Raw genomic sequence first — 14,226 nt, forward strand, 5'->3', positions numbered from 1 at the left:
AAAAGTTTTTGGATGCCTTCAGGAATTTATTCATAAAATTTAACTTTTTTTTTTAAGTCAAGATGCCTTCCTTTATTGACTAAGTTCTCTGGTTTGAAGGCTACTACATCTTTTGGCTTTGACATACACATTCATCAAAGTACATAGGGAACCCTTAAAAAGAAGCTTTTAAAATCAAACCTACACTATCCATCAATAATCTTAGTTTTTCAATGTCTTTCATCTGCTGCAGTTCTTTCAAGGTTAGGGTTAAATCACACCCAGCTTCATAAACCAATGCTTCCAGAGTAACCAAATTATCACAGAGAATCAGCAAGCCAGGAATATTCCGCTCCATTCCAAGTCGAATAAGTGACAATGCACAGTCAACCTAAAAGGGAAAGCAAACAGTAAGTCTCTGAGTATTATGTCTTTCTTTCACATATTTTCTAAAGTAAAAGCTCCAGTATAGAATCTAACTTTTACGGTCATTTTATATAAAATCACATTATCACTAATATTCTTATTTAGTGCAAAAACATTAGACTTCTTTACAAAATATACCAGCACCAAACTGCCTCAAAAGAATCAAATAATCTGCAAGAAATACCGAAAATAAAAATAAAAGACAATCATCTTCAATTCATAGAGCATTACAGCTTTCAGAGCTGTTTTACATGTATTTGCCTACTTAGTTCTCAAAACATTAACAAGCTTGGGGGGTGTGGGGACCATAGCTATTAATAATAAGTGATAATGCACTTCCCCTGGTGGCTCAGTGGTAAAGAATCTGCCTGCAGGAGATGTAGGTTTGATCCCTGGGTGGGGAAGACTCCCTGGAGAAGGAAATGACAACCCACTTCAGTATTCTTGCCTGGGAAATCCCACGTACAAGGGAGCCTGGCAGGCTACAGTCCATGGAGTCACAAGAGTCAGATACAACGTAGTGACTAAACCACCACCAATTCGTGATAATGTGAAATTAATCTGTGTTCATTAGACCATTCTGCCCCCAAAAGAACATTTTGCTTCCATATTCCTGTTTAGTACCTCTTCTTTCACAATGCCACCCATATAGATGACATTCAATAAATACTTGATGAATGACTAACTCTGGGAGACACTTTATCTGTCTCTATACAACTATTTAGACTTTCTTAGAGCAAAACAAAGAACAATTTTCCTATAGATGCTCAACATACAGCAATTTCACTCCTATCACCTAATCAGATTTATTAAATGACATATTCTCATTGACAGCAAAATCATCTAATGCTGCCTTAACACACAGTACCTTATACTGCTCCTTACTTACTCCTTTACTCCTAGGATAACGATTATTTCCTAAGGACCTCCTAGGAACTGAGTACCATTCTAAATGTTAGGAACATAAAACTGAGTAAGACGAGGTCTCTTCTTTCAAAGATATCTCCATCTCACAGGGAAACACAATCTGGTAAATTAACGACTGAAGTGGGGCGAGGGTGTCTGGGATCTCAAAGAAGACGGCATGCAGCCCAACCTGAGAGTCATGAAGCCTCCCAGAGGAGAGACCACTTAAAATGAGTTTTAAAGAATCAGTGGATATTAGTAGTGAAGAAAGAAGGACAGGAGAACAGCATGAAAGGGAGAGATGCATGAGTGTTGCGGAAGCACAGTCAGTTTCATAAACCGAAAAAAAAAAAAAGAAAAGGTATGAAGTGAAGGGATGAAAAACAGGGCTAGAGTAGCTGCGAAGAGTCGTATAAAAAAGAACATCACTTGTGAAGCTACGGAGTTTGCGGTTTACCTTGAAATGCAAATCCAAAGGATTTTTGACTGAGGCATGTCATAAACAGGCCTATATTCTGGAAAGAATATTGAGTAAGTGTTTACTGAATTAATGACAAATGAAATATGAATGAACTAGAAATGGACTGGACCGAAATAAGAAAACTAGTTAGGAGAACAGCGATTACTAGCATCAGAAGACTCTCCACTAGTGACAAGAATAGACCCAGGGGACAGCAATATTTAAGGGACAAGTCAAAGATCCTGAGCCACATGGAGGAGAGGATTGTGAATGGCTCATACAAAGTCATAGGAGAGAGTGAAATGATATCACAGAAGCCTCAGGGGAGGACAATGCAGGGAAGAAGGGGCAGTGGTATCAAAGGACAATACTGTTAAACAACAAATGAAGGGGACCTGCCATTGAAAGGCTAACAGGGGCCCTTACTGATGGTATTTCCATGGAGTGGCAGGAGCAGCCAACACCAGGGAAATGAGGAGCAAACACTGAGAAAGTGATTACCAGGAGCAGAGTGGCTGTGTCTGAGTTGGGCTGGGATGGAAAGAAGACAGCTAAAACAGAAGCCACGAAGAATATATACACACAAAATAGTAATGACTTGAACCTTATGTTCAAAAAACGTCCGGGGGAGAAAGTGGGTAATAGACCAGAGGTCGAAGATAAGAGGACAGAGAGAGAAGACGAACGCTGGCACAAGCCTGAGCAGCGAGTGGGGAGTGTGGAACCTAGGGGACAGGGGAGGAAAGCAGTTCCAGTGAGTGAAAGAAGAGGGACCTCTTCCTCTGAGAAAGCTGGCAAGAGCCGGGCAAATGGAAATGACACCTCAGCTTTCTCCATGAAATACAAAGCAGTCACTGCTGAAAATAATGAGGGATGCATTGGTGAGAGAAAAGAGCAAAAAGGAGGGAGAGGGAACAGTCACAGTGCAAAGAAAGAACTCCAAGCAGTATTACAGATCCACCCAAAGCCCTGCTAAGACTCAGGAGTTGACAGATAAGGAGGTTAAAAAAAGAAGAAGAACTACATGTTCAACTGAAAACTGTGGTGCAAATAAACGTAAGGGGGAAAGCTACCTGTAGAGAAGGCATAAGGCAAAACACAAGGGATCTGGCAACACCCCAACAAACGTACATTCAATGTGAGAAAGGCCGCATCTACCTGTATACCAATTTTTTAAAAAAACTCAGAAAATCTCAGAAAGTATGAAGAAACCTGATGCACACAACACAACTTTGCTCAAGCACAATTTTGATGTGCTTGAACATGCAGCACATCAGCAATCTGAAACTAACCCATTTTGTGATCCAGATCTGGGTTTCTAATATCAACTCTGAATCGGCTGCTTTCCAAAATACTTACCCAAGTAAAAATGTTTGAAAATCAAATTATTGACACCTTAAAGCAGGATCTACTAAAACTTACATAATTATACCACATACCCCAAGCCCTTACTAGATAAATGTCACCACTAAATGTACACATCTTCATAAACCAACAAGCTTTCAAAAGCCACACAGGCACAACGGAAGAAGTAGCCCTACATCAATTAAATCTCTAAAAATGAAAAAGATGAAACTGTGTCAGATACCACTTCGATTCTAGCATAAACCACATGAAATGTCGATACATAAAACAAAGCTAAAGAACAGTATCTCAATTATGAGCGTTTCTAAATAACTAAGAGCGATGAAAGAAAGTATACAGCCAACTAAATAAAGCATCACCAAGTCACTTTCCTCTCTTTATAATTATTCTTAATCACTAAAACAGAAATCAAGAGGTCTAGAAATTACAATTAGATTTCAAAATTTCATATTTCAGAAAGTGCTATTTTTTTCCACTTTTGTTTTTAATAGACTTCATGTTTTAGAGCAGTTGTAGGTTGACAGCAAAACTGAGCAGGAAGTACAGAGAGAGCCCACATTCACCCTGACCTCACACATACGCAGCTTCCTGCATTGCCAATATTCCCCACCATGGAAGCGCCTTTGTTACAGTTGATGAACCTATACTCACACACCATTATCACTCAGCGTTCACCACTTATGTGAGGGTTCACCCTTTGTGTTTCCTTTCTGTGGATTTGGACAAATGGATGACAGGTACCCATCATTATGGTACCAAAGAGAACATTTTCACTGCCTTGAAAATCTTCTGTGTGTTGTCTATTCATCCCTCCGCCACCAACCTCTGGCAAGCATTGAACTTTTTACTGCCTCCATCGTTTTGCCTTTTCCAGAATGTCGCACAACCGGTATCAAACAGTATGTAGCCTTTTCAGACTGGCTTCTTTAACTCAGGAATATGCATTTTAGATTTCTCCATTGCTTTTCATGACTTGATTGCTCACCTCTCTTTTAGAGCTGAGTAATATTTCACTGTGTGGATGTACCACTGTATTTCTCCACCTGCCCACCAAGACATCTTGGTTCATCAATTGTAACATATCACTCGAATGAAAGATGTTAATAACAGAGATAACTAGTGAATGAGTGGGGGGATGAGGGGAGTATATGGCAACTCTGTACTTTCTACTCAACTTTTCTATAAACCAAAAACGTCTCTAAAAAATGTTATTAATAAGGCAACCAAATAAAGAAGATAAGTGTAAAAAATAATTTATTTTGCATTCCAGTATAGATCTTTCCCTTTGTTAGTGCTATTTTTTAAAAACCTGAATAAATATTTTGCAACACTAATTTCAGTCATTAAACACTAAAATTGGTATTGGCAGAAAAACATACAAATCAATAAAACAGAATTGAAAGTCTAGAAATAAACTCACAGATACATGGACAATTAATTTATGGCAAAGAAACAAAGAACATACAATGGAGACAGAATAGTCTCTTTAATAAATGGTGTTGGGAAAACTAGACAACCACATGCAAAATAATGAAAGTAAGACTATTATTTCATACCATACAAAAAAATCAACTCAAAATGGATTAAAGACTTGAATGTAAGACCTGAAACTCTAAGAAATTTAGAAGAAAACAGAGGCAGAACATTCTTTGATATCAGTCTAGCAAAATCTTTCTGGATCTATCCTCAGGCAAGGAAAATAAGAGAAAAAACAAATTTAGTGGAACTATATCAAAACTAAAGAGCTCTGCAAGCAAAGGGAACCATCAGCAAAATGAAAAGACAACCTACCAAATGGGAGAAGATATTTGCAAATCATTTATCTGATAAAGGATTAACATCCAAAATGTATAAAGAATTCATACATATCAACACAAAAAACAAAAGCATGATTAAAAAACAGGCATAGGAGCTGAACAGACATTTTCCAAAGAAGACATACAGATGCTCAACAGGCATGTGAAAAGATTTTGAAAATTATTAGGCAAAAGCAAATCAAAACCACAGTGAGATATCACCTCATGCTCAAAACATGGCCACTTTCAAAAAGGCAAGAAAAAAGTGTTACATCTAGAAGTTCAGCTAAAAACCACAAAGTGCTCCAACAAAACAGGTTCAAACAAGATCCCTTTTTTCCTAACTCAGAGACAATAGTCAGCTATAGGTATTTACAAATTCTTGTAAATCAAATGATGACTTTGTTCTTAAAAGGGATCTATCTACATGATATACAACCTACATTTGCATAAACAAACTTCAAAAATTGCACCTCTTCGACTCACTTGATAACTTTCATCAATAATTACCAGGTTGAGTTTCTCCTGAATCAGCAAAGTAATAAGGCCTTTGCTTAACGTGACCCTTATGAACTGGTCATTTACAGATGCAGTTTTTAATGGGTGCAGTACTGTCCACCAAGGGGTGTTCTGAAACTTAGAGGAGGCTGTTCTGTCTTTCCTAAGTATCAGTGGAAATAAAGTGAAGAGGAACAAAAAAGCCTCTTGATGGAAGTGAAGGAGGAGAGTGAAAAGGTTGGCTTGAAGCTCAACATTCAGAAAACTAAGATCATGGCATCTGGTCCCATCACTTCATGGGAAATAGATGGAAAAACAGTGGAAACAGTGTCAGACTTTATTTTGGGGGGCTCCAAAATCACTGCAGATGCTCACTGCAGCCATGAAATTAAAAGACGCTTACTCCTTGGAAGGAAAGTTATGACCAACCTAGATAGCATATTAAAAAGCAGAGACATTACTTTGCCAACAAAGGACCGTCTAGTCAAGGCTATGGTTTTTCCCGTGGTCATGTATGGATGTGAGAGTTGGACTGTGAAGAAAGCTGATCACCGAAGAATTGATGCTTTTGAACTGTGGTGCTGGAAAACACTCTTTTGAGTCCCTTGGACTGCAAGGAGATCCAACCAGTCCACTCTAAAGGAGATCAATCCTGGGTGTTCACTGGAAGGACTGATGCTGAAGCTGAAACTCCAATACTTTGGCCACCTCATGCGACGAGTTGACTCACTGGAAAAGACTCTGATGCTGGGAGGGATTGGGGGTGGGAGGAGATGGGGACGACAGAGAATGAGATAGCTGGATGGCATCACCGACTCGATGGACATGAGTTTGAGTGAACTCTGGGAGTTGGTGATGGACAGGGAGGCCTGGCGTGCTGTGATTCATGGGGTCGCAAAGAGTCGGACACGACTGAGTGACTGAACTGAACTGAACCATTAAATTTCATGCTGCAATCAGCATCCTCAGTGATTTTGGAGCCCAAAAAAAATAAAGTCTGACACTGTTTCCACTGTTTTCCCATCAATTTCCCATGAAGTGATGGGACCAGATGCCATAATCTTTTTTTTCTGAATGTAGAGCTTCAAGCCAACCTTTTGACTCTTCTCTTTCACTTTCATCAAGAGGCCTTTGAGTTCCTCTTCACTTTCTGCCATAAGGCTGGTGTCATCTGCATATCTGAGGTTATTGATATTTCTCCCAGCAATCTTGATTCCAGCTTGTGCTTCTTCCAGCCCAGTGTTCCTCATGATGCACTCTGCGTATAAGTTAAATAAGCAGGGTGACAATATACAACCTTGACGCACTCCTTTCCCTATTTGGAACCAGTTTGTTGTTCCATGTACAGTTCTGACTGTTGCTTCCTGACCTGCATACAGGTTTCTCAAGAGGCAGGTCAGGTGGTCTGGTATTCCCATCTCTTTCAGAATTTTCCACAGTTTATTGTGAACCACACAGTCAAAGGCTTTGGCATAGTCAATGAAGCAGAAATAGATGGTTTTCTGGAACTCTCTTGCTTTCTCCACGATCCAGCAGATGTTGGCAATTTGATCTCTGGTGCCTCTGCCTTTTCTAAAACCTGCTTGAACATCTGGAAGTTCACGGTTCACATATTGCTGAAGCCTGGCTTGGAGAATTTTGAGCATGACTTTACTAGAGTGTGAGATGAGTGCAATTGTGCGGTCGTTTGAGCATTCTTTGGCATTGCCTTTCTTTGGGATTGGAATGAAGACTGACCTTTTCCAGTCCTGTGGCCACTGCTGAGTTTTCCAAATTTGCTGGCATATTGAGTGCAGCACTTTCACAGCATCATCTTTCAAGATCTGAAATAGCTCAACTGGAATTCTATCACCTCCACTAGTTTTGTTCGTAGTGATGCTTTCTAAGGCCCACTTGACTTCACATTCCAAGATGCCTGGCTCTAGGTCAGTGATCACGTTATCGTGATTATCTTGGTCGTGAAGATCTTTTTTGTACAGTTCTTCTGTGTACTCTTGCCACCTCTAAGTTATGACCCACCTAGATAGTATATTAAAAAGCAGAGACATTACTTTGCCAACCAAGGTCCATCCAGTCAAGGCTATGGTTTTTCCAGTGGTCATGTATGGATGTGAGAGTTGGACTGTGAAGAAAGCTGATCGCTGAAGAATTGATGCTTTTGAACTGTGGTGCTGGAGAAGACTCTTTTTTTTTTTTTTTTGGAGTTAATTTATTTTTTATTGGAGGCAAATTATTTTACAATATTATATTGGTTGGTTTTGCCATACATTGATATGAATTTGCCCCGGGTTTACATAAGTTCCCCCTCCTGAACCCCCCTCCCACCTCCCTCCTCCCTTTATCCTCCCTCTGGGTCATCCCCGCATGCCAGACCCGAGCATCCTATAACATGCATTGACCCTGAACTAGTGATTCGTTTCACATATGACAACATACGTTTTCAATGTGATTCTCCCAAATCATCCCACCCTCACCCTCTCCCACAGAGTCCCAAAGACTGTTCTATACATCTGTGTCTCTTTTGCTGTCTCGAATACAGGGTTATCATTTGCATCTTTCTAAATTCCATATATATGTGTTAGTATACTGTATTGGTGTTTTTCTTTCTGGCTTACTTCACTCTGTATAATAGGCTCCAGTTTCATCCACCTCATTAGAACTGATTCAAATGCATTATTTTTAATGGCTGAATAATACTCCATTGTGTATATGTACCAAAGCTTTCTTATCCATTCGTCTGCAGATGGACATCTAGGTTGCTTCCATGTCCTGGCTATTATAAACAGTGCTGCAATGAACATTGGAGTACACGTGTCTCTTTCAATTCTGGTTTCCTCGGTGTGTATGCCCAGGAGTGCGATTGCTGGATCATATGGCAGTTCTATTTCCAATTTTTTGAGGAATCTCCACACTGTTCTCCATAGTGGCTGTACTAGTTTGCATTCCCACCAACAGTGTAAGAGGGTTCCTTTCTCTCCACATCCTCTCCAGCATTTATTGCATGTAGACTTTTGGATAGCAGCCATTCTGACTGGTGTGAAATGGTATCTCATTGTGATTTTGATTTGCATCTCTCTGATTATGAGGGATGTTGAGCATTTTTTCATGTGTTTGTTAGCCATCTGTATGTCTTCTTTGGAGAAATGTCTGTTTAGCTCTTTGGCCCATTTTTTGATTGGGTCATTTATTTTTCTGGAATTGAGCTGCAGGAGCTGCTTGTATAATTTGGAGATTAATCCTTTATCAGTTGCTTCATTTGCTACTATTTTCTCCCATTCTGAAGGCTGTCTTTTCACCTTACTTATAGTTTCCTTTGCTGTGCAGAAGCTTTTGAGTTTAATTAGGTCCCATTTGTTTATTTTTGCTTTTATTTCCAATATTCTGGGAGGTGGGTCATGGAGGATCCTGCTGTGATTTATGTCGGAGAGTGTTTTGCCTACGTTCTCCTCTAAGAGTTTTATAGTTTCTGGTCTTACATTTAGCTCTCTAATCCATTTTGAGTTTATTTTGGTGTATGGTGCTAGGAAGTGTTCTAGTTTCATTCTTTTACAAGTGGCTGACCAGTTTTCCCAGCACCACTTGTTAAAGAGACTGTCTTTTCTCCATTTTATATTCTTGCCTCCTTTGTCAAAGATGAGGTGACCATAGATGCGTGGATTTATCTCTGGGCTTTCTATTTTGTTCCATTGATCTATATTTCTGTCTTTATGCCAGTACCATACTGTCTTGATGACTGTGGCTTTGTAGTAGAGCCTGAAGTCCGGCAGGTTGATTCCCCCATTTCCATTCTTCTTCCTCAAGATTGCTTTGGCTATTCGAGGTTTTTTGTATTTCCATACAAATTGTGAGATTATTTGTTCTAGTTCTGTGAAAAATATCTTTGGTAGCTTGATAGGGATTGCATTGAATGTATAAATTATTTTGGGTAGTATACTCATTTTTACAATATTTATTCTTCCAATCCATGAACATGGTATATTTCTCCATCTATTAGTGTCCTCTTTGATTGCTTTCAGTAGTGTTTTATAGTTTTCTATGTACAAGTCTTTTGTTTCCTTAGGTAGATATATTCCTAAGTATTTAATTCTTTTCGTTGCAACAGTGAATGGAATAGTTTCCTTAATTTCTCTTTCTATTTTCTCATTATTAGTGTATAGGAATGCAAGGGATTTCTGTGTGTTGATTTTATATCCTGCAATGTTACTGTAATCATTGATTAGCTCTAGTAGTTTTCTGGTAGAGTCTCTAGGGTTTTCTGTGTAGAGGATCATGTCATCAGCGAACAGTGAAAGTTTTACTTCTTCTTTTCCAATTTGGATTCCTTTTATGTCTTTTTCTGCTCTGATTGCTGTAGCCAAAACTTCCAGAACTATGTTGAATAGTAGTGGTGAGAGTGGGCACCCTTGTCTTGTTCCTGACTTTAGGGGAAATGCTTTCAGTTTTTCACCATTGAGGATAATGTTTGCTGTGGGTTTGTCATATATAGCTTTTATTATGTTGAGCTATGTCCCTTCAATTCCCACTTTCTGGAGGGTTTTTATCAAAAATGGATGTTGAATTTTGTCGAAGGCTTTCTCTGCATCTATTGAGATAATCATATGATTTTTATTTTTCAGTTTGTTAATGTGGTGTATTACGTTGACTGATTTGCGGATATTGAAGAATCCTTGCATTCCTGGGATAAAGCCCACTTGGTCATGATGTATGATCTTCTTAATATGCTGTTGGATTCTGATTGCTAGAATTTTGTTAAGGATTTTTGCATCTATGTTCATCAGTGATATTGGCCTGTAGTTTTCTTTTTCTGTGGGGTCTTTACCAGGTTTTGGGATTAGGGTGATGGTGGCCTCATAGAATGAGTTTGGAAGTTTCCCTTCCTCAGCAATTTTCTGGAGGAGTTTGAGTAGAATAGGTGTTATCTTTTCTCTAAATTTTTGGTAGAATTCAGCTGTGAAGCCGTCTGGACCTGGGCTTTTGTTTGCTGGGAGATTTTTGATTACAGTTTCAATTTCCGTGCTTGTGATGGGTCTGTTCAGATTTTCTATTTCTTCCTGGTTCAGTTTTGGAAAGTCGTATTTTTCTAGGAATTTGTCCATTTCTTCCAGGTTATTCATTTTATTGCCATATAATTCCTGATAGTATTCTCTAATAATCCTTTGTATTTCTGTGTTGTCAGTTGTGATCTCTCCATTTTCATTTCTAATTTTATTGATTTGGTTCTTCTCCCTTTGTTTCTTGATAAGTCTGGCTAGTGGTTTGTCAATTTTATTTACCTTCTCAAAGAACCAGCTTTTGGCTTTGTTGATTTTTGCTATAGTCTCTTTTGTTTCTTTTGCATTTATCTCTGCCCTAATTTTTACAATTTCTTTCCTTCTCCTGACCCTGGGGTTCTTCATTTCTTCCTTTTCTAGTTGAGAGCCCCTTGGACTGCAAGGAAATCCAACCAGTCCATTCTAAAGGAGATCAATCCTGGGTATTCATTGGAAGCACTGATGCTAAAGCTGAAACTCCAATACTTCGGCCACCTCATGCGACGAGTTGACTCACTGGAAAAGACTCTGATGCTGGGAGGGATTGGGGATGGGAGGAGAAGGGGATGACAGAGAATGAGATGGCTGGATGGCATCACCGACTCGATGGACATGAGTTTGAGTGAACTCCGGGAGTTGGTGATGGACAGGGAGGCCTGGCATGCTTTGATTCATGGGGTCGCAAAGAGTCGGACACGACTGAGCGACTGAACTGAACTGTACCATTAAATGGGTGGAAGCCAGGAAGCCAGACGTCCCACAGTGTGCAGGGCAGTCCTACACAACCACCTCGCCCTAATTCCTGCCTACCTTCTCAAATACCCTGAAAAAAAAAAAAAATACTTACCATGAGTTGATAACATTCCATTTGTGATGTTTAATTCAGCAATGCCCCTCAATCTACCAGCAAATGTCAGCTGTCTTGTTCAAAGTGATTTCTCATGGACTTTAGTCACTTTTTTAGTGTACTCATGACAAAGCATTTATAGATTTTATCACAGTTAAGTCACTGTGTTAATTTTTTGAAAACTGTTTATGTAAATAAGATATGTCCATGATTCTCACATCAGATAATAAGGAAGTATTACAAAATAGATGCTACAGAAAAAAATACTATGGATCTGAGAATTGAGAACCACTTTTTTAGATTAATTTATCTTGCTTTCAGTCATTAAGATCTGTGCAACTACTCATTTTTATATGGACTTCATAAGGAAGATTGTGCAGAGACCTGGATTCCCCCCCTTCTGCTACTGTGTGTCCCTGAGCAATCTGTTCACTTTCTTCTCTGTGAATCTTAGTTTGTCTACCTATAACATAGAAAATCAGACCAGAACCCCTCCAGAGATTCTTTTCATTCTGGTATCTTAAAATTCTAAACATTTTCAAATGTCCTTAGTCGTCTTCAAAAACCTGAAAAAGTCAATCATATATGTTCTTGGCCACCCTCGAAAAAGCTGTCTCTATAATAATCCCATCAGCTCCAGAAAATAATTGATCTTCAATTCTATGAATACTAAAAACAAGACTTAGACTAAGCAGAAATTCAAGAAGGCTATCAAATGGAGACACAGGGCTGTGCCAGATACACTGACTAGAAGTTTAAACGAAGGAGTTTCTTCCTTCCTACAATGCAACTGCTCTTCAGACCTTCTGGAATGGTACTTCAAATGAAAACCTGATGTTAGGACAGGAAGTCCAAAGCCAAGACTACAAGTAGAATGAAAAAGACACCCACTGGCCAGATCTTGGATGAGATTTCAAGGGGCATCCTGCCATTCTTTGCTCCGAACTGTCAACTTCTATCCACCAGGATGAAGACAACTTTTGCTCCCATTTGCAGAGAATTCAATTAGCAGAATTTTTAATGGTCTCTCCTGGATGATTTTCTTTGTTATCACTGACTCTAAAGATCTAAGCCCCTGAAAAAAAACCAAGGTACTGGAAAGGTAGGCAGAAAGCAGATCCAGAGTCACCAGGTCTATTAGTGGAAGAGATTCTCTTTTAGATCTCCTAAGCTTCGGTACTTCCCTAGTGGCTCAGTAGTTAAAGAATCCGCCAGCAATGCAGGACACCTGGGTTTGATCCCTGGGTTGGGAAGATTCCCCTGGAGAAGGGAACAGCTACCCACTCCAGTATTCTGACCTGGAGAATTCCATGGACAGAGGAGTTTGGTGACCACAGGGTCGCAACGAGTCAGACACGACTGAACAACCTTCACAAACTCACAAGCTTTGGTACAACCCTCATCTCTCTCTCCCACACCCCTCTCTGATGAACCTGGGACACATCTCAGCTTCATGGGAAACTGAGAGAAATTATGTCTTGCATTCCAGAGAAGCATTAGAAACAAAGGTTCAAACAGGGTTCCTGAAAAGGAAAGTCATCATCAACTACATGTCTGCAACGTGACAGGGGACTAATCAAGCATTTCAATATTGATAAAAAAATCTTTAAAATTAAAATGCTATGAAGCCTATTAAACATACATGGAAAATCTATAACAGTGTGTACATACTTTGCAGCTTATACTTTATAAAGAAAGATTTTTGAACAACTTTTCTTGTATGTATTTGCTCTTTAGGAATCAAAAAGAAAAAAACACATGAAAGTTTCCGAAGCAAAGAATAAAGGAATACAGATATTGAGAAATACCCATTACACCCCCTGCAAACTGTGCACATGATCTCTGGCTCTGCTGTTTGCAGCCAGAACACGCACTGAAGGCCGAGCATCCGGCACAGCACTGCGGCCTCACCTGCCGGGCGTAATGTTCTATTTCCTCCGCTCTGCGCCGGTACCAGTCCATCACCTCCTCCACTGCCAGCCGGGCGCTCCGGTACCTCAGCAGCTCGGGCTGTGCGCTGTATAGGAACTCACTTTCATCCGGAAGGCTCGGCTCAACCACCATTCTGCAGAGCACAGAAAGAACAACTAACAACTGGCTGAAATGCTGGGGGAAATGAGTTTATGAGGGAGGAAGAAAGGGAGAGAGAGATAGGGCAGGATGGATAGATGGACACACTTGTGGGAGGGTGTGTTTGTGAGTGTTTTTCTATATGCAAAGGCACGCAAGATAAATGGGAAATTTGCGGGATGCTTTAGTTTCCTATTAGTTCTCCCAATTAAAAAAAAAAACAGAATAGATAGTAAATCAAAAAAAAAAAAAAAATTATGCCCCAAATCAATCAAGTATTAAATAAAATCAGACTCACCCTGGGTAGCTTTAAAATGCAGATGGTGGCGTACCTGCCACAGGCCAACTAAATCGCAGTGACTGTGGTAGCCAGCCAGGCCTAGTTTAGGAAAGACACCCCAAGGTGATTCTGAGCTAAATGTAAATTAAGAAGCCTTGTTTCCCAACTTCATAAAAATAAGAAGAAATATGCCTTATTTATTTTGCTAATATAACTTTAGTAGGTATGAGCGACATAGTAATGCCCTGATATTTGCAAAATTAGGAACTACTCTATACTACCTGCCAACAGGAGGGGAAAAGAAACATTAAAGGAAGGTACACAGGGAAAACATCACAGGGATCACGAATTTGAGGCGTTTTTACAAGGATGATGCTGGCCAATTACCTTCAATGGTTAAGAACTTAAAAAAAAAATAACAACTTAAACTAAGATATTTCAGATATAAATAGGGGGAAAGACCATGTTTCATTAGGGATATTCATTCATCTAAAGTTAGTCTGGAGTGAGTTGTCATTCCCTTCTCCAGGGGATCTTTCTGACCCACAGATCAAACCCAGGTCTCCCAC

At 39.6% G+C, this 14,226-nt stretch overlaps 1 protein-coding gene across 2 annotated transcripts in view; it reads right to left on the reverse strand.

Moving 5' to 3' along the window:
• The window catches only part of NBAS (NBAS subunit of NRZ tethering complex), a 339,714-nt gene that overhangs the window by 199,814 nt on the left and 125,674 nt on the right, over positions 1–14,226 (reverse strand). For both annotated transcript variants that reach the window (XM_055400475.2, XM_088841199.1), the window contains exons 23-24: positions 13,219–13,372; positions 185–370 (exon numbers count right to left, since the gene is read on the reverse strand). In XM_055400475.2, the coding sequence (XP_055256450.2) occupies positions 185–370; positions 13,219–13,372 (340 nt within the window). The remainder of the gene's footprint in view (positions 1–184; positions 371–13,218; positions 13,373–14,226) is intronic.

The sequence above is a fragment of the Moschus berezovskii genome, chromosome 11 (genome assembly GCF_049115385.1).
Source record: "Moschus berezovskii isolate FMDL1 chromosome 11, NW_MosBer_1.0, whole genome shotgun sequence".
In the NCBI taxonomy this organism is placed as follows: domain Eukaryota; kingdom Metazoa; phylum Chordata; class Mammalia; order Artiodactyla; family Moschidae; genus Moschus; species Moschus berezovskii.